Source organism: Pteropus alecto, unplaced genomic scaffold (genome assembly GCF_000325575.1).
Source record: "Pteropus alecto unplaced genomic scaffold, ASM32557v1 scaffold21, whole genome shotgun sequence".
Classification (NCBI taxonomy): Eukaryota; Metazoa; Chordata; class Mammalia; order Chiroptera; family Pteropodidae; genus Pteropus; species Pteropus alecto.
In genome coordinates this window covers 16,539,968-16,559,845 of record NW_006436282.1, presented here as the reverse complement: position 1 = coordinate 16,559,845, position 19,878 = coordinate 16,539,968, and the positions used below count along the sequence as shown (strand labels likewise).

Below are 19,878 nucleotides of genomic sequence, written 5' to 3'. Positions count from 1 at the left end.
TGCACCAGAGTCTGCAGTATCAGAGACAAACACCAGGTGGAGCTCCAGTACCATTTCATACTTTAGCGCAACTGAGGCCACAGTATCACAGAGACACCAGGGAGAGCTCCTGAGTAGAGAAAGGCAAACTTCTTCAATTAGGAGACTACGCACAGGCCCAGAGAGGAAGCACCCCCAGAAAAGGTTTGAGGGGTCTCCAGAATCTCTAGCAGGGCTGAATGGAGAATAGTCCTCCTTGTATGAAACTGGACTGCAAAGTCTGGGAGAGATGGCTGAATTTTTAAATGCTGAAATCCCAACGGATGGTAAAAAGATATACAAAGAAAGAAGAGAACATGGCCCATTTTAAAGAAACAAATTTATTCTATTTTTATTTCATTTTTTTAAAGGAACAAATTTTATCTACGGAAACTAACCATAAAGAAACAGAGACACACGAGTTACCAAAGAATTCAAAATAACCATCATAAGGATGCTCAACGAATTAAAAGAGAGCACAGACTGACAATTCGACAAAATCAGGAAAACAGTGCATGACCAAGATGAGACTATTGGCAAAGAGACAGAAACTATGAAGAAGAACCAAAGAGAAATTCTGGAAATGAAAACAAAAACTGAACTTAAAAAAAAAAAAAAATCACTAGAGGGACTCAAGATCAGACTTGCCCAGGCCAAAAAAAGAAAAAAAAAAATGTTTGGTGAACTCGAAGACAGTACTTTCAAAATTACTGAGGCATAGGAGCAAAACAAAAAACAAAAAACAACAAAAAAAACACGACGGATGAAAAATGACGAGAGCCTAAGGGACTTATGGGACACCATCAAACCAAACAACATATACATTATGGAAGTCCCAGAAGAAGGAAAAAATGGGCAGAGAGCCTATTTGAAAAAATAATGGCCCAAAACTTCCCAAAATCCAAGAATAGATATGGATATACAAATCCACGAAACTCAAAAAACTCCAAAGAGGATAAATATAATCCAGCAATCTCACTTCTCAGTATATGTGCAAAAGAATTAAAATCAGGATCTCAAAGAGATCTTTGCACACCATGTTCATTGCAGCATTATTCACAGTAGCCAAGAGGTAGAAGCAACCCAAATTCCAGACAGATAAATGAAGAAAATGTGGTTCATACATACAAGGGAATATTATGCAACCTTAAAAAGAAGGAAATCCTCTCACATTCTACCACATGGATGAACCTCGAGGACATTATGCTACGTGAAATATGCCAGTTACAAAAGGACTATTGTTTGATTCCACTTATCTGAGGCATCTAGAGTAGTCAAAATCATAGAGACAGAAAGTAGAAATATGGTTGCCAGGGAGGGAGGGGAGGAGGACAAGATGAAATAGTTCTAGAGATCTGTTGCACAGCAATGTGAATACTGTGCACACTCCTTAACACTACTGAACTATATATGCTTAAACATGGTTAAGATGGTAGATGTGATGTTATGTATTTTTTTAACCACAATTGAAAAATAAAAACCAAATCCAAGCTATTATTAACTTTTAGGGTTTCCTCCCTATAGATATACTTTTCCCCAAATTGGATCACATTGTACATGCTATTTCCTAACAGGCTTTGTGCCCACTGACTACAGAATGAAAGTTTTCCAAGTTACTCCCTGTTCTTCTAGGTCATTTAGAAAGGCTGTTTAGTATTCCAATATGAATCTACTACAAATCAACTGATTTCCTCTCATTGGAGAAGAGGTTGAATTATTTTACTCTTATAAACGATACTGTGTAACTAAATCATGTTATGCCTTTTACAGTCTTACTATCAGCTCCTTTTATCTCTCCCCTTCTAGATCAGCTCTCACCGGTTACACTTCTCCCCTTCTAATCTATGATCAGATAATCTAGTCAAATCAGTTTGCTTGTAATAAAACCTTATTTGCAATTCTGTCACTTGCTCTAAGTCCTAGGTGAAAGGGACAGCTGATGCAGCAGTGTGAAGGGAGGCTGATTTTGCTTATTTTGGGGTACACCTTTCCGTTAGACCAGCTCTTTTAGAACTGGTTCTTGCCTCACTGAATAAATTCAGATGGCACATGCTCTCGTGGTTGCCTTTTCCCGTTTACTCCCTCTCAGGGTCTTGACTCGATCTACCTTTATGCCTGGCCACCATCCATTGTGACCTATTTGATTTTCTGGAGCCCTGCTGCCCCTGAGTCTAGGATTAGAAGTTCCTAGCCTTCTCAGACTCCTGATACCAGTAAGCATGCACACTGCTGGCTTCCACTTTGTGGACTTCTTTGCTTTAGCTTCTCACACTTTTAAGTAATCCGAAACATTTATTTGTGCTTTTTGATAACTGTACTATTTGACAACTTTGGATCTCCTTAAGTTCACCACATTGCATGAGTCAGCATAGAAAACAGACTTCAATAACTAAGTCAAAACTCCCAAATCTCATATATTACTAAGTAGCCTAAATGCAGCCAGCTGGTTTAGCCTCCTGTTTCCCAAACTTGCTTGAGTGATCTCGTGGAAGCTTTGGTAGAAAACACAAATTCCCAGGCCTAGTGCAGTGAATATACTGACAAGTATCCATGTGATCATTATAATCAGGCACGTTTAGAAACACTGGACCCTTGCCTGCATCCTCAGGGCTCCAGGACACTGGGAAGTTCAGTCGGGACCCAAGGGAGCCTGGTAAGCTTGTAACCAAGCTATGGGAGTGTAGGGTTCATCGCATCATGGAAGGAAAATTCTGGGTCAATTGCAAGTTGGAATAAACACTGGAAAGTCTTCAGAGCTGGAGGCCAATGCAGGAACTTAGAGTCTATTTATCATCTCTACACCAAGGATGGATTCAAACATGAAGCCCTCAGGTACAGATTCGATCTCAAATGCTAGGATTCCAGAACAGTTCGTGGGAGCCACATAGTTCTTCAAAAAGTGTAACAGAGAATCCGGATTCTCTGAGGACTTTATCATTCGCATAGATGCTAAAATCATTTGGTGTGCGTATCTTTTATTAGGTAAGGTTTTATTTTCGCTTTAACAATCAGCTTAGCTCTTTCCATCTTTCCCTGCCACCATAATGGTGAGTATGAATGTGCTGGCCGATGCGCCCAGGAGCCTCAACAATGCTGAAAAGAGAGGCTAACGCCAGGTGTTTATTAGGCTGTGCTCCAAAGTCGTCGTGCGGTTTCTAACTGTGATGACGAAGCGTGGTTACATTGGTGAATTTGAAATCATTGATGATCACAGAGCTGGGAAAATTGTGAACTTCACGCGCAGGTGAAACAAGCGTGGATCAGCCTCAGATTTGATGTGCAACTCAAATATCTAGAAAAATGGCAGAACCACGTGCTCCTGCCCTGTCAGTTTGGTTTCATTATACTGACCACTTCAGCAGGCATCATGGACCATGAAAAAGCAAGATGAAAACGCACAGGAGGGAAAATCTTGGGATTCTTTTTCTAGAGATATAGTACATATGTGCAAATAAAATGTCTCCATGGACAATAAAAAAAAAAAAAAAAACAGCTCAATACCAGATCTACATTAGGTAACTGTTCTTGCAGTGCTAGCTGTGTAATTTTTGAGGCTTGAGAAAGGAGCACAGAGCTCTGACACATGTGCCTCAACTCAAGACAGGTCTTTGGTTTCTTGGATCAAGCAATTTTAAGATATATATTACTCCCTCCATCTGAGGACACAGGGGGATCCAAGCATGTCTGAGAATTTTAATAAATGCTCTAGAAACAGAGCTTTGAATCTTGACCCTTCTACATACAGTATGTGAATGAGATCACATTTTCTATTCCTCTTACAATCCAATCACTTGATAATGTAAGGAATAAACAGAATTATGAAAAAATAAGGCTAAGATAAAAGTTAGCCTAAAATTGTTGAAGAGAACTCAAATAGTGGTCCAAGAGACAGACAAAATTGAAGGGAAACAAAACTATGAGGGGAAAATGCCTTCTAGGTCCTAAAAATAAAAATTTTCACCCTTTAAAAACTTATTTCTTCTTTTAAGAGAATCTTCTTTAACATGAAGGAAAGTCATGCTACTGATGTTATTTGGGAAGTAGGCTATATATTTAAGCATTTCCCCCCAATGGTTCTAAACATTCTCTCCTTCCTGAAAGAAGAAATGTTTAAAGAGAAAACTTTAAAGGTTAAGATAGTAAAGTGACGTAGAATGAGAAAAGTACTTTATTCAGCACACACTGACAGTTTTTTAATTCTATTCATGATTACAGCAATTAAAAAAAAAAATCTCTTGCTGAGTTTCCTTAGGCTCAAGAAAAAATGTTCAATTTCAAACCCCTAAAGTTATTATTGAAAGCTATATTCCTTTTAAATATATATGTATATACATATGTGTGTATATCTGCCTTTTTATATGAACCACTCAAAACAATTTTAAAAGCTGTTCTTTTCTGTATTTAAAATTGTTCTTTTAAATATTTAGAAGTTCCATAGGCGGTGGCTTCAATGGGATTTTTCCCAGAGTAAATTTCTTGGACTGAAATTGTTCCAGTTCTTCTGCTGTTAGTTGATCCTTGGGTGTGAATAACGCATTACCTGTCGTGCTGCCGTGTGAGACGGGGAGAGAGGTGGGGATGCTGTTCTTTCTAAAGGCATCACTGGAAGACGTGGAAAAAGCAGTGTGAGAATGTGAGCCTGGACCACCAAAGCCAGCCGCAGAACTGCTGCTCCCGAAGGCCAGGGCCCCTGGACCCCCAGCAGGGCCTCCTGCCATGGACGCTGGAAATCCTGACAGGCCAGGTGATCCGAAACCAGAAGCTGCAGGGGTTTTGAATGAAAACGAAGCAGCAGATGTGATTTTAGGTTTCCCAAATCCAAGAGCTGGAGTAGAAGTAGTGGCGGCAGAAGTGGCAGAAGGCGCAGCTCCAAATGCTGGCGTACTCCCGAACGCAGAAGGGCTTCCAGAAGGGGCAGTGGCAAATCCAGAGTTTGTTTTAAAACTAAAATTTTGAGCACTATCACTGCTGCTGTTATTCACAGGAAAACCTCCAAAAAAACCAAAAAAACAACAAAATTATTATAGTAAGAAAATGTAGCCACATTACCCCCCACCTCATCCCTACGTTCCCCTTATTCCTGCCATGTTTGGACATTGAGAAGCTTATTGGAAGGGAGGAAAATGACAATGAGAAGCTAGAACAAACCCACTAGACTCTGTCGTCCTGTCTTTCTGCTACGCCGATCTCTTTGGCACTGTGAGGGGCCTTCGCTCAAGGAGGCAGCTTTAAGAAACCTCGGAGGTTAGGGAGTGAACTTTCCCTTTCAGCTTAGCCCCTCTCACCCGAGCTGCTGCTCGAGGATAATACTATGTCTTACACAGTGACAAGGAAGTCCCCAAAGGTGCTGCTACCATAGCTATGAAACTCTTGACGAACCATTTCTAATATACACTTCTAAAGCCTGAGCCATAGGGTTTTTCAACAAGCATGCCCATTCTGGCCCCCATAGTACAAATGCTTGATGAGCCAAGTTCTCTGGAGCTCCATTATGGAAGATGGTAGAATCTGCAAGGTGATTTTAAATGGTACTTAACAAACCTCAGGCTTTATGATTTGAAATGTATAAAATCCTCCTTTTCTAAATCAGTGAGGTCTGTATTACTTTACCACTTACCTGATGACCCAAATGTTACTGCTTGCCTACTGCCGAATCCGAATGCAGGTGCCGCCTGATTTATTCCATCCTTTAGATCAGAGAGCTATTAAAAAAAGGCAAATAATAAAGTGCTCAATGGATAATTCTCAAGTACTTTTTCTATATACTTTAGTTCAAATTCAATTTTTAAAATATGAAGTGTTTAACATAGAAAAATGCCACACTATAAATATGCATAGAAAAAAATGGACCAACCTTAAAGACGGATCTTAAGAGTAATTTGCTGATGAAACATCATGGGTGATTTTAATTTTATTTATGCTTTTAAATAGTTTCTAAATATCGTCAATGAATACATGTTAAAATCAGAAAAATATGTTTTAATAAAACATTTCACTGTCTATGGGCTGATGTGCATTTATCAAGAAACCTAGATAATTAGGTAGGGACTCTTAGAGGTTACCCAGTCTACTGACGCTAAAGCTTGAACTGAAGTTGCTTCACAATTACATTCTAAAAGCTTACCACTAAAATCTATGAAAACATTTCCTATTTCCTGCAAATACTTTATGTTCTTGCTATTTCCTGCTCTAGAAATGTCTTTCATCTCTGCTTATTGAAATCTTAATCTCCCTTTCAAGGAACTTCTCACTTACGCTTCACCTCCAAGAAGCCTTTCCTTTCCTAATCCACTCAAGCAGATATGATTTCTCTGTTTGAGAGCCCCAAAAGCAGCATATTTTAAAAATCAACTTTACTGAGGTAGTTTACATACAGTGAAATGCATCCATTTTATACAAACACAGATGCACGCACACACACACACTTTAATGAGTGTTGACAAATTTACAACCACTACCACTATCAAGATTTAGAACATTTCCATCCCCCCTAGAAGTTCCCTCGTGTCCCTTTTCCAGTCAACCCTCTCCCAACTCCTGGCCCCCAGGGAACCACTCATCTGCTTTCTGTCACTATAGACAAGGTTTGTCTTGTCTAGAGTTTAATATAAATGGAATCGTTAGTGAGTGCTCTTTTTTTTGTCTAGCTTCTTTTCCTTAGTGTAATATTTATTAAAAGGTAAATTATATTCAGACAATATGGACAATGTATAAAATAAATAGTGTAATATTTATTAAAAGGTAAATTATGTTCAGACAATGGATAAATTATATTCAGACAATGAATTAAAAGAATAAAGAATGGATTATTCAGCATAAAGAATGAACTACTGATACATGCTAAGCCAGTTGTCCAAGATCCTCACCATAGAGGGGCCCTTAGGAAGCTGGCAAAGAGCAGGGGACTTCCAATCCCGAGGGAAGTTCTGTAGTTCCTTAAACTCCATTATCCCTTCCTGTACTAGCTCTCAGCAATGGTGATGGCGAGCCGCCTCTCACCTAGGGATAGAATACTCCCAAGAAGTCGTACTAATTCAAATGGCATTAACAACAACTGAAAGCTGGAAGAAATCAGCTTGCACAAGAGTCTAGTTATTTAGGAAGCACATATTTGGGGTGGTGGTGGTGCTGGGACTGTCATATAGTCATTTGCTAAGTTTAGGCAGCAACTACTCTCATAACCGTTTTAAGAAAGTAAACTGCCTAGAAAACTGGAAGTATTAATTATAAATGTAAATATCTCACTTAAAAATAAGGTTCTCTAGAACTTTTTATGTGGGTAAAAAAATCATAACTTTGTTGACAGAGATAATGAATATGCTACAGTCAGGATCGTGTCTCTTTGGAGACAAGTGGGTATATATCTCCTAAAGGCACTTCTGTATAGGAGAAAAAAACATATGGTGAGTCAAATGTCCTACAATGGCAAAAGCGTACCTCAGTCTAAATGTCTATTCATATTGTTTTTCAAAGCTATTTCTTTTTAAATGCTGATAACCTGGAATACTTGACTTCATGTAATATTTTCCAATTTTCAAAATTAGTAATTCCAAAGTTTAAAACTTTACCCCAAAAATAGTTTTAAAAAAGCATGATTAACTGTGCTTTTTTAGCTGAGGAACAGAGAGAAAGCAATTCCAGGACTTTGCCTCTAAATGCTGATATAGTTCTTGAGAATGTGTGTATCATAATTCTTGATAGAAAATTTTAGCTTTGCTTTTCAAATTCAAAGTGAATTTCTCTGCAAAAAAGCAATAGATAAAATACTTCTCTGTAGCAAACTCTCCAATACTCACCAAAGCTACTTTAGTTGATGTATTTAGACTTTTCAGTTCATTTACTCTGTTCTTCCACTGATTTATTAACTGTTGGACAGAATTTAGCTGAAGAGAGAAGACAGGAAAATAATGAGTCAAACAACTATTTCACATCTTTGTCAAAATCATGGAAAGTGTATAAAACATTTTTATGGCTGTAACTTATAAAATTTGCATTGACCTGCCTCTATTTGCCAAAGATATTCCAGCTGCTGTCCCCTCTCTCTGTTCTCCAACTCCTACATCACTTGGTTAAGAATCACTTGGCAGCACAGATCTAGTTATATTTGGATGGGAGGTGAACATGTGTACTAGTTAAAATGCATGATCATGACTGCAGACAACAGAAACATACAAAGTTTAAGTCATTTCCTTTAGGTGCTCAACTTATTCAAGCCCAGCTTTTTTATTTTTTGATATCTGGTGTGTGAGAATGTTAATCTGTATAACGACTGCTTTATTTAACTTTGTGTCTGCACCTAAGAAATGCTCCATAAGTGGTTGTCAAGTGAAGAAAGGGTTTGATTTTTGAGACTGATTGCTGGATAATTTGTAACAAAATGACAGTGCTTGTTATTACTGTCTAAATATAGTATTACCATTTTAGATAACCAACCAGTTTCAAAGAAAGTAATTTAGAAAATAAAAATAGCCTTGTCCTAAAAAAAGGATAGACCTCATCCACTTTGCCAACACAAGCAAGCCACCACAAACAGGACAGTCATTAACAGCTAGTCTGTTATCGAGGTAGATAAATAGGAAACAAACTTACATAACTCTGTAAGTTATTGCTGGTTAAGAAGTTATGGTATTCAAGCCTCAACTCCTCTGGTGAAATGTCTGTAAAACCTGAAGTGAGGAATCAATTGGAATCTTTAAAATAAATGCCAATACTTTCAATAGTGTAGTAAAGCTAGAGGTTTTAGACAAGAAAATATGCTAATGTGATCATTAGAAAATTTTCATAATCATAAGGAAAAAAATGCAAAGCCTATATTCTCTTTAATGTTTAACAAAGTATAAAATTAGAATAAAATATAGTTGATTATTTGATCTTTGAAAGGGAAAATTTTTTTTAAAGGTAAATAGAAGGAATATCAAAGGGAAGGAAGAGAGTTGACTATACATACATTCAAATTTCTTTGTATGTCAGAAGCTACAATAAACAAAATTAAAAGGCAAATGATAAGCTGGGAAAATCATAATTGCAACAGGACAGAAGAGCTAATGTCAATGTATAAATAACTCTTACAGATCAATAAGAAAAAAAGTTAATATGAGCAAAGATAATAAACAGGCAAGTCACAAAAAAATTCAAATAGCCATTAAATAAGTGAAATTAAAAAGTTCTATTTAAAAATATAAGTCAAAACACAGATAAAATGCTTTACTTATCAGACTGGCAAAAATTAAAAATGAACGTTATTTATTGTTATTAAGGATGTGGGGATGTAGTGAGGTGGATACTGCCCTAAATTGCTGTTAAGGAAATTAAAAAGGTACTTTTTTTGGAGGAAAATTGTCAATAAGTGTCAAATGCCTTACAAATGTTCACACCTTCTGACCTTAATAGAATTTCTGGGATTTAACCTCAAAAATAATTAGATGTGTAAACAAAGGGTGTTATATATAAAGATATTCATTATAGCATTTTTAGTAATAGAAACAAACTAAAAACAACAAAGTAGAATAAAAAACTGGATTATGATCCCAATTATATATATAAACAAGAAATAAGTTTGTGTGCACATATTTTAAAATATACTAAAATGTTAGATGTTATCTGTGAGATTATGTGATCTTTATTTTATTTAAATATTTCTTTATTTTTCAAGTGTTCTATGGCAATAACTACAACTTTTATAATTAGGAAAACTTTTTTTTTAACATGCATACCCTTACTGAATTTTAAATTGACAAATCTAGAAGTTATAAGTGTTATGAATAAATTATATTTGTATTACATTTATAGAAAACACTCAGAAAGTTTTTAATAACTACTTTGAATTTGTTCCTTCCCAATTATTTTTGTTGATCTCTAGAAATGTATTATCATAAATCAAATTCTACCTTCAGAAAAGAACGCACTGCCTTAACTTGTTTTCAATTAGAGACCCATCTTCTATATTATATTTATCATTATTGGCAGAGGAAAACTTTTTAAGAAAAAAAAATTTTTAGGATATTGTCAACAGAGAATTATAACTCAGATATTATCAACTCCAAGGACCCCTACCCCAAGAATAAAAAAAGGCTAAACATTCAAATCCGAACCCTGGATTCCTAATTTGTCTTTACCAACTGCTTGGGCCAAAAAACCTAGGAATTACCTTGCATTTCTCTCTTTCCTCATATCTAATCAACATCCTGCCAGTTCTAGCTCTAAAACAGAGCCTAAGTTTGACCAGTTCTGTCTCCACTGCTAGTAACTTTAAGCCAGTCATCAGCAATTGTCTCCTAACTCATCTCCCTGCCTCTACTTTGCCTCCCTACACTGCCCCAAACAGACCATTTTCTTCGAGTGAGCTTTTTCTAATCAGATCATTTTCCTCTCCTGTGGAAAGCTCTTCACGGCTGCTGCCCAGTGCAATCAGGCCCAACATGACCTAGCCCCTGGCTGACTCTGGTCTCATGTCATATCTCTTTTCCCCGTGTTTACTCTTCTCTGAAGATTCAGGCCTCGCTTGGCCTCAAACATGCTGACCTTGTTCCCATTAAGGCCTTTACACTACCTACTCATATTGGCAGGAATGTTTCCCCCAAATCTTCCCTCAAGTGACATCTTCTCTTCGTTCAGGACTCAGCTCCAATACTGCCTGCTGAGGATGAAATAACCACTCTATCTAAAGGAACACTGTCCCTCTAGTTACTTTCTCCTCCTTCCAGCTGTTCCTCATCTGAACCACAGAACATAGAAAATGATCTGATTGACTATTTTCTCAGTTCTCTCAGGGGTGGTCCAAAAGTAGCATCATGCTAGCTGCATAGGAAAAGTTAATTCATTATAATGGATGTCTAAGGACAGAGGTTCTCTAATTATGTACATTCTTAAAAATCATTAAGGATCCCACAGAGCTTTGCTTACGTGGGTTACGCATACCATATCTGAAATAAAAACTGAGAAATGTAAGAAGAATTTATTTAATTTTATTTAAAAATAAAAAAACAATTGCACATCAACATAAATGAAAAAACTATATTCTAAAAGCAAAAAATAAAAAATTAGTGTGATGAATGGCATTGTTTTATGTTTGTATATCTCTTTAATGTTTGGCTTGATAGAAGACTGCTGGATTATTATATCTGCTCCTGCATTTAATCTGTTGCAATACACTGCCTGGTTGCAGTGTATAAAGAAAACTTGTTCTCACACAGATATGTAGTTGTAAAAGGATGACTTTAATGGCCTTTTCGGATAATTGTGAATATTCTTCTTTGATATTATACCCAAACCTGACAGGTGGTAGTTTCTAAAAGGTTAGCTATCATGTGAACTCAAACCACATAAATGAATTTTTTTGTATTATTGTATTAAGTCCACTGGTTTATCTTACACTTAGAATGGATTTTTCAGCCATCTGTAATTTCATAACATCACAGATTGGTCATTTGGAAAATATTGGTTCACCGAGTTATCCAGAATTTCAAATGTTGGCACATGTCATTTTACAATATCGAAAAATTCATATTTGTTAATGTCACTATTCATCTGATCAGAGGAGATTTTAAGTATTAAGAAGTCGTCAAGCTCACAGTGGCAGAAAACAGTTTTCCATAATTCGTTTTTACTTTAAAGCTTGAATTTTGTCACTGGCAATAAACACTAGCAATTGTTTTCTTTGAAGTCACAAGCTTGCTTTATTTATTCTTTTTAAAGAAAGTCACAAGCTTGCTTCATTTATTTTTTTTAAAGAAAATGTCACCAAATACTTACGTTTAAATAACCATTTAAACTTGTTTTTAAACTTTGTTTGAAAGTCATTCTTTCAAACAAAAATGTCCGTGAAAAAAGTCATTAGTTCAGCCTACAAGTCAAACGATCACACCAGTGCTCTCCCTGAAGATAATCATCATACCTGAGTATGTGGCTGAAGCACTTTATGTGTGCTTCCCATTTGGTCAGACAGAATATTAAAAAGCTTTGTACTCAAGCGTCATGATTTAACAAAATTAATAAGTTTTGCTATTTCATCAAGGATATTCTTAAGTGAAAATGGCATAATTTTTTAATCGACTACTATAGTCTGCTAGCATTGTTTGTTGTCTCTGCCTTGACTCATACTAAGATACAAGTTTTACTCATTAATGCTTTTGTACCAACAGTACAAATATCAACACACTAAAAATGGCAATTAATGTGTATTATTATGAAAATATTTTTGAACTTGTACAGCCTCTACAAGTCTCCTCATAGATTTAGAAATAGGGTTGTCAAATTTAACAAATAATAATACAAGATGTTCAGTTAAATCTGAATTTCGGACATACAACAAATAGTTTTTTAGTATAAGTATGTCCCAAATATTACATGGGCTATTCATGTGGTAAAAATATTATTCTTTGTTTATCTGAAATTCAAACTTACTTGGGTATCCCATGTTGTATCTGGCAACCCTCCTTAGGGATCTACATTCCACGCTGTGAGAACCACTGCTTTAGGGCACTAGACATTAGGTTCAATTCTGAACTGATGAAAAATCACTATCTGAAATTCTCTTATTTATCTGTAGGACTTATTGTCTCCTTCCCTCAAGAGTATAAGCTTGATTAGGGAGGGATCTTGTCTGTCTCTTGCTCATCACTATATCCCTTCCACTTAGACTAGGATCTGGCACAAAAGAAATTCAGTAAAAATTTGTTGAATGATTGAGTAAATAACTAGGGAATGGTGCGGCACAAGTGCTCATAGAGACTGAGTAGATAGATCTGAGACAGAGTAGCGATCCCAGATCTGAGGGCTTGCAAGGGCTCTTATCTGCTAGGTACCTGCTATTTACTCAACAGGACAAAGAGGCCCAGGACCACCCAGAGTGAGCTTAGGAAAGTAAAATGGTTTAGCTTTCGGCCCAGAAAGGGCAGAGTATAGGCAAGAGAAAATGGGAAGGAAAGGAGTATTCTAAAGAAATGCTATCCCTATAGTCCAGCTAAAGCTCCTTACCTTCAAACATTATCTCCAGGATAGGTCTGACATTCGTAATGAAAAACAACTATCCTTAGAAGGAAAGATAGGGGAGAAAGAGAAAACAGAATCAGGCAGCCAAGGCCTTAATGGCAGGCAGGATGTGACTCTTTTACTCACTGCAGGCAGTCAAGAGGTTCTGAAGTTGTACTTACACGGAAGCGAGTAAACAGAGCCTCTACCTAGGTTTACAGAATTGGAATTGTGGGGGTTCTGATTTTACTACTTTCTCATGAGAACTACATATCTTAAAAGAACTATGCCTTCCATCCTCGATCTCTGAATTATGAAGTGCTGCTAGAATATTCAGATACTTTAAACGATGTCCCAACTCTCCTAACTGTGGCTAAGTTTGTGGTTAATTTCATTTGGCATGGTCTTGGTTTTAGAAAATAATAGTCGTAAAATACATTTTAAAACACACAATTTCTCAGTTACCTGAAATATTAGGTTTCTTTTTCACCGATGAATAAACAGAGAACTTCCACTGCCCTGATGATTCCCAAACCTCCATATCTTTTACAATTCCTTCCCTGGAAAAAAAAAAAAAGCAAAGAATCTTTTTAATCTGCTTATTAAAATTCATCATTTATAATTTTCAATTAAAATTTTAAATTGCAGTAAATATATAATTTTAGATTTTCCATTATATTTTCTGAAGTGTTCTTTAAAGCAGAAGCTTACAGAAATGTAAACTATCTTTCATGATTATAGATATTATAATATCGAAGAAGTTAAAAATTTTGGTTTTCCAGTACACTGAACCAATATATTTAATTTAGAACTATCATATTATACATATTTAAAGAACCAAAACGTAGAATATAGTTAATAATATTGCAATAACTACATATAGTACCAGGTGGGTACTTGATTAATTGGGGGGATCGCTTCATAAATTACATAAATGTCTAACTACTATGCTGTATACCTGAAACTAACATAAAATAATATTGAATGTCAACTCTAATTGAAAAATAAGCATTTAAAAAATCACTTATTAAAAAAAATAAAGAACTAAAACATAAAATACTAACTTTAACTTTAATCTTTCTTTGATCATTATCATAAACATCAATGATCATTCAGCTGGAAAAGACAGAAAGTACCAAGAAAGTAATATAGAATCATAACAGTTTTAAAGTGGGTAGGGCTTTAGAGATCATTTTGTCTAATTCACACATTTTGCAAAAGGAGAAACAGACCCATACCCATGCAGTTAATAGGTTGGCAAAACTATGACTAGATCTGGCTCTAAATTAAATCTCCCCTATCCTGGTTCCAGAATGCTACAATTAATAAAATGATAGATATAACATAGAATCTATATTTAATTTAGGATTTTTACAACATCAGATATAGAAATGAAGGATTCATTTGTTCTTTTTTTTTTTTTAAATCAATTGTATATGGTACATGGCTCTAAATGTTTACCACTGATTCTAATTTTGTTATGGGAAATAAAAGACTAACAAGTATATTTAAGTTCTATCGTGGGACCTGGGAGAATCAGTCTGAATGGGGTAACTGAAGTAAAAGTTTTAGAAAGAAAAATATAAGATGCTATAAGTCAGCAGTCCCCAACCTTTTTGGTACCAGGGACTGGTGCTCCTATGAGAATCCAATGCCTGATGATCTGAGGTGGAGCTGAGGCGGTGATGCTAGCGCTGGGGAGCGGCTGCAAATACAGATGAAGCTTCGCTCCCTCACCCATCGCTCACCTCCTGCTGTGTGGCCCGGTTCCTAACAGGCCATGGACCGGTACTAGTCTGTGGCCCGGGGGTTGGAGACCCTGCTATAAGGGACCTCTAAGAATACAAGTTGCTTTAAATTACTCCATACTTTGTAAAGGTCTCATAATTTACAATACACTTAAGAAGGACAAACTTAGAATGATATTCACAATATAGTGTTATCAATAAAAAAGTGGAAAAAGCATAATTATTCCTAAGAAGGCGCTGTACTGATATGGAGAGATGACTTTTTTTTTTTATGGTGACACTGGTTAACAAAATCCAGTAAGTTTCAGCTGTATACTTTAACAGTAAGGCATATATATATTTACACTGTGTGTTCACCTCCCATAGTTAGATTTCTTTCAAGATGACACATTTTTAAGTGAAATAAAGTCTAGTATGATATATGCAAAATAGTGGTTATCTGAGTGATAGGATCACGTGTGCTTTTTCTTTTCGCTTATTCTGATTTTAAAAATAATGTAGTACTTATTTTTAAAAACTATATTGGCAGTACTTTTGAAAAAAAATAAGCAAATGGGTAGTAATTTTTCTGAAGGCTTTCACTTACAGAAGTTTCTTTTCATCTTTCTGTCCATCAGAGCTAGATGAAGAATCAAATGGGTTCTGAGACAATCCAAACCCCCTGTTCCTGCTAGTTGAAGCTCCAGAATCAAAAGAACCAAAAGATGGCGTTTCGTGATCTCTGCTGCCCCCCCATGGTGTAGATTTGGAGAAACTGGATGGCTGGATAACACTGGAGTATCTCTGGCTGGTGGCATTCCACCCACGTCTGTTACCACCTGAAATAAACAGTTTCACTGGCAACTCCTCTTTTGACCCTCTAAATAAAATTCATTATATTTTTGTCTTATTATATGCAGACATTATGCAAAGACTCAACATTTCCACTCATTTTAAATCACAACACTCTTCATTTTTGATTGTATAGTTAAGTGTAATATCAATAAATTACATAATGGTCTAATTGCATCTATGTTTAACAATATTGAGAGGACTGTAAATCCACAGAAAGATAATGAAATATTACTAAATTCAGCTGACATAAGCTTATTAAATAAACTGCTTGATAGTTAAGTAGAGGGTATATATCCAAATCATAACTCCTTCAGGATAAAAAGCTGTGTCTTTACCATTCTTTGCTCCTCCACTGGGCCCTTATAATAATAAAATTTGAAAAATGGAAACTATTAAAAAGTTCATTGAATATCAAAAGATTAGATTCTACCCTCTGTCCTTGAATAGGTGCGTAAATCTATTTGACTCAGTCTTCCCTCTGGAAAAACAACATATACCCACCACTTTCATAGGAAGATTGTAAAGGTAATTTACATGTGAATAAGTGTATTGTGTTCTTCGATTATGATATTTTATCATTATTGAAATGAACCAACAGGACTCTACCCTGTCTCTATATTAAAAAAACAATAAAACAAAAACATCATTTTAACTCTCATTTACTAATCATTTCCTAGTTGGGGACACGATAATTCACCTTGTTTCTGAGTGAATTAGGAGATATCCCATTAAATATGTTAAAAAGTGGAGTGATGGGAGATATACTCCTTTATGAAAATTCATCTCCCAACCCTAAAACTACTTAATAAAACCAAAGAGGTTTGCTGGACCAGATACTAGGATTTGCTGGACCAGATCCCTGATGTAGGGGTTAGTGGTATTTTATTTTTCTAAAGTTCCAAACCCTTAGGGGGATGACACAACTGAAGGAATTTATTCCATCTTTTGTATATAGTTTTTGGTCTTCAAACTTATTAATTCCAGAACCATTCAATTGTTTCTGGTAGATAAATACACTGTTTACTTTGTGAGTTTTATTTACACTTTTTTCATCAATCGATCTATCCATTCAACATTTATTTTCTAATTATTGCCTTTAGAGTGAATTTGCACAGAATGTCAAATATTACATTCTGCTGTTCCTGGAAATACATTCACGTTTATCAGATCCTAAGCCCTAATTTTTGGTTTGCAATGTTTCACTAGACAAATTGAGGTTATGCAAAAAGGCTGTCTTCAAGAAGAGGGATCAGGCGTGAAACCACAATGCAACAGAAGGTTTAAAGGTCAGATGAAAACCCCTAGAGGAGGAAAGGTAGGGAAGAGGGTGGGAGGGTATCGGCATCTTGTGATATCTACCTTCAAGGACTAAGTTTCAATTCTAAGAAAATAAAAACTCTTCATCTGACTTTTAAAACTTTGTGTTGTACTATGGTTTCATGTCTGATCCCTTCTCTTCTTGAAGACAGTCCTTTTTGCATCATCCACAATTGGCATAATGAAATATTCCAAAAGCTTCGTCAATGACGTAGGCCCAGGAATTAGGTCAACGTGGTCCTCCACATCCCGTTCCCTCAATGCCCAGAGTTAATTGCGCATCTCATCCTCCTAGTGTTACTGCAAATGTTATGAACATGTGCATTTGCCTGAGGAATGGCTCTGTAACTTTCATTAAATTTCCAAAGGCGTTCGCGACTTTCCCAAAGTTAAGAGCCCTGACTCTGACCCCAGTTGCTAGCCTCTCCTTTGGAAAAAAAGTTTCATAAAAATTATATGCAAGGAGTCAAGGGGAAAACACAGGTACCCAGAAAGGTAGTAAAGCAAGGAGGCGTCTGAGTAGCCCTAAACCAATTCTCCGAACCACTGCCACCCACCGACAGGGTAGTTTTGATACGTACATCCGACTTAAAACTCGTTGTTTGGCATTAGTATCTAGGACCAAGGCCCTGCCTTTACCCTCTGAACAAAATCCAACCGAATGATAACGCTGGAGAAAAACTGTGTGTCGGGCTGGGTGGGCAGGGCCAGCGAGGGGGAAGGCGCCGGCACACCCACGTCACCTGACCCGTGCGTCGCGGCGCTTAATCGAGCCCCACGCGGGACGCCGGTTTCTGACGATCAGATCTAATGCCAGACCTTCCCCGGCTCGGCTAGCGACGGTGGAGGACTGACAGCAACGTCACCTGAGGGCTGATGCTGCCGTCCCCCACTCACACCAGGATGTTCGTTCCAGCACCGCTCTCCAAAGCGGCATCGGCCTTGAAGGAAGAACTGACAGATGGTCATTGCGATGGTGTCTCGGCCGGAGGGGTCTTCAGTCCGCACACTCAGCAAGCCTAGAGCCCAAGGTTCCGGCCCCACTACTGTGACGTCATCTTCTCGCGCCTAGGAAAGGCCCTTTTCCTCCTGTTTCGCCCCCGGTGCGATGAGTGGCGTGGGTTTTACCCAATAGGAGTTGAGAAGAGCAGGCCACAACCCCACCCTGCCCCCTCGTACTGAGTCTGTGGCCTGGGTAGGCGGGAGGCTTGAACGCTACGTGGAGAAGGAATCGCGTTTGATCCTGATGCAGGGTCTGGGACTGCACGGGAGGCTGGAGAGCGAAATGAGGAAAGCGAGTCAAACAAACTCAAAAATTCAGCAAGGCCCCGAGGAGGATTAAACGTGGTTTGAGAGACCCAGTCGTGTTTTCACTTGTAACTGCTGAGAAAGTAAAAGTCTGCCCAGACGTTCGTGAGGATGGATGACCGTGTCAGATAAAGCCAGTTGTATCATTAACAGGAAACAGTGTTTCTTGTAAGGGCAGACCGCAGCTGAAAAGTGTGACAACCCCCATCTTTGGATGAGTACTACATTATTACATACTGAGAAACCTTGTCCTTTAAAGTCTACATAAACGTTGCTATTTAAAATTATTATCAGTAGGAATGAAACATCTCATTCTTGCCTGGGGGATCTAGGACACTGAAACGGGGAAGCAGTCTCGATTTCTACCCAGGAGCGGAGCTCAGATTAGAGGTTCCTGAAAAGAAAAGTACATATTTTCTTAACTTTGTAGTTTCCAAGGAAATATGACCTTACATCAACTTCTCAGTCCAGTTCTGATGTTACCTTTACACACAGCTCTGCTTCGCTTTCAGCCTAACAATACTGTTTTATTTAAATTTTACCTAAAGTCCATTTCTCCCACATATCCTACAACAACTCCCTTTTCTTCTGTGTGGTGAGACACCCTACAGTTCCTCTGGTGTGCAGTCTCCCTGGTCACAACGAATCAATAAGTCTGACTTTGCTGGAGTGCAGGTTTGTCCCTGGTGCTTTGGGATGATTGACTATTGTTCATGCTCACACACTTTGGATTTTGAGGACAGTGGAATCTACAGGAGCACTGGGAATAACTGGTGCAACCTAGTCTATTTTTTAAAAATCGGTTTCATTCATTTTGAAACAAATTTACGGAAGAATTATATAGTACAAAGAACTTTGCTCCTGAATCATTTAAGACTATATTGCAGACCTGAAGCTCCATTTCCCAAATGCTTGTTGTATTTTCTACAAACAAGAACATTCTCTACATAACCGAAATACAATACAATCACCAAAATCAAGACATTAATATAGATGAATAATTACCATTTAATCCTTAGATTCCATTCATGTTTTGCCAAATGTCCCAACAATATCTTTTAAAGGAAAAGGATCCGGTTCAGAATCATTGTTGCCTTTCTCATAGTTCTTCAATCTCTTTCATTCTGGAACATTTCCTCAGTCTTTCCTTGACTTTCATGACCTTAACACTATTAAAGATTATGGATAGTTATAGAAATTCCTCAGTGTTGATTTATCTGTTTTCTTATGATTGGATGCAGATTATGCATCTTTGGCAGGATTATCACAGAAATGATGCTGTGGTCTTCACATTGCACCCGTCGGGTTGTGCACAATTTCGATTTGTCCTATTACCTGTGATGTCATTAACAAGGGTTTTTGTGTGTGTGTGTGGGGGGGGAGGTAATTTAAAAGTATATAAAAATTTTATTGCTCACCAAACTTTGTTCATTTATTTATTCTTACCATTGTGGACTCATGGTTTTCAATTTTATTCAATGGGTTACAGTCTATTACTATCATTATTTAGACTGATGCTCAAATCATCCACAATTTGGCCAATGGGAACCACTTTAAGCTCCTTTGTCCTTTTGACATATCCCATGGTTCTCTGGGCACTTCTTCACTTCCTGGCCCAAAAGATGCTCCAGGCTATCTTATACTTTCTCTGCTCCAGGACTGGAGTCAGCCATTTCTCCAAAAG

General features: G+C 37.2%; 1 protein-coding gene and 1 pseudogene across 1 annotated transcript; one reads left to right on the top strand and one right to left on the bottom strand.

The window, feature by feature from the left end:
• The first annotated feature begins 1,125 nt into the window (after positions 1–1,125).
• LOC107195688 lies at positions 1,126–4,045 on the top strand (annotated as a pseudogene).
• Positions 4,046–4,168: 123 nt separating this feature from the next.
• Positions 4,169–18,228, bottom strand: NUPL2 (nucleoporin like 2). The gene is made up of 7 exons (XM_006911988.3): positions 17,753–18,228; positions 15,322–15,553; positions 13,453–13,547; positions 8,608–8,684; positions 7,815–7,901; positions 5,636–5,720; positions 4,169–5,008 (listed from the first exon to the last, which is right to left on the bottom strand). The coding sequence occupies exons 1-7, from the start codon at positions 17,853–17,855 to the stop codon at positions 4,434–4,436; spliced, it is 1,254 nt and encodes a 417-aa protein (XP_006912050.1). The 5' UTR covers positions 17,856–18,228; the 3' UTR covers positions 4,169–4,433.
• Positions 18,229–19,878: the final 1,650 nt, after the last annotated feature.

Excerpts from the sequence above, each read along its gene's own strand:
- NUPL2 (XM_006911988.3), bottom strand. The coding sequence starts at position 17,855 with ATGACCATCTGTCAGTTCTTCCTTCAAGGCCGATGCCGCTTTGGAGAG. Across the intron at positions 13,548-15,321 it reads AAAGATGAAAAGAAACTTCT|GGAAGGAATTGTAAAAGATA; the intron begins GTAAGTGAAAGC and ends TTTTTTTTCCAG. Across the intron at positions 7,902-8,607 it reads GCAATAACTTACAGAGTTAT|CTAAATTCTGTCCAACAGTT; the intron begins GTAAGTTTGTTT and ends TTCTCTCTTCAG.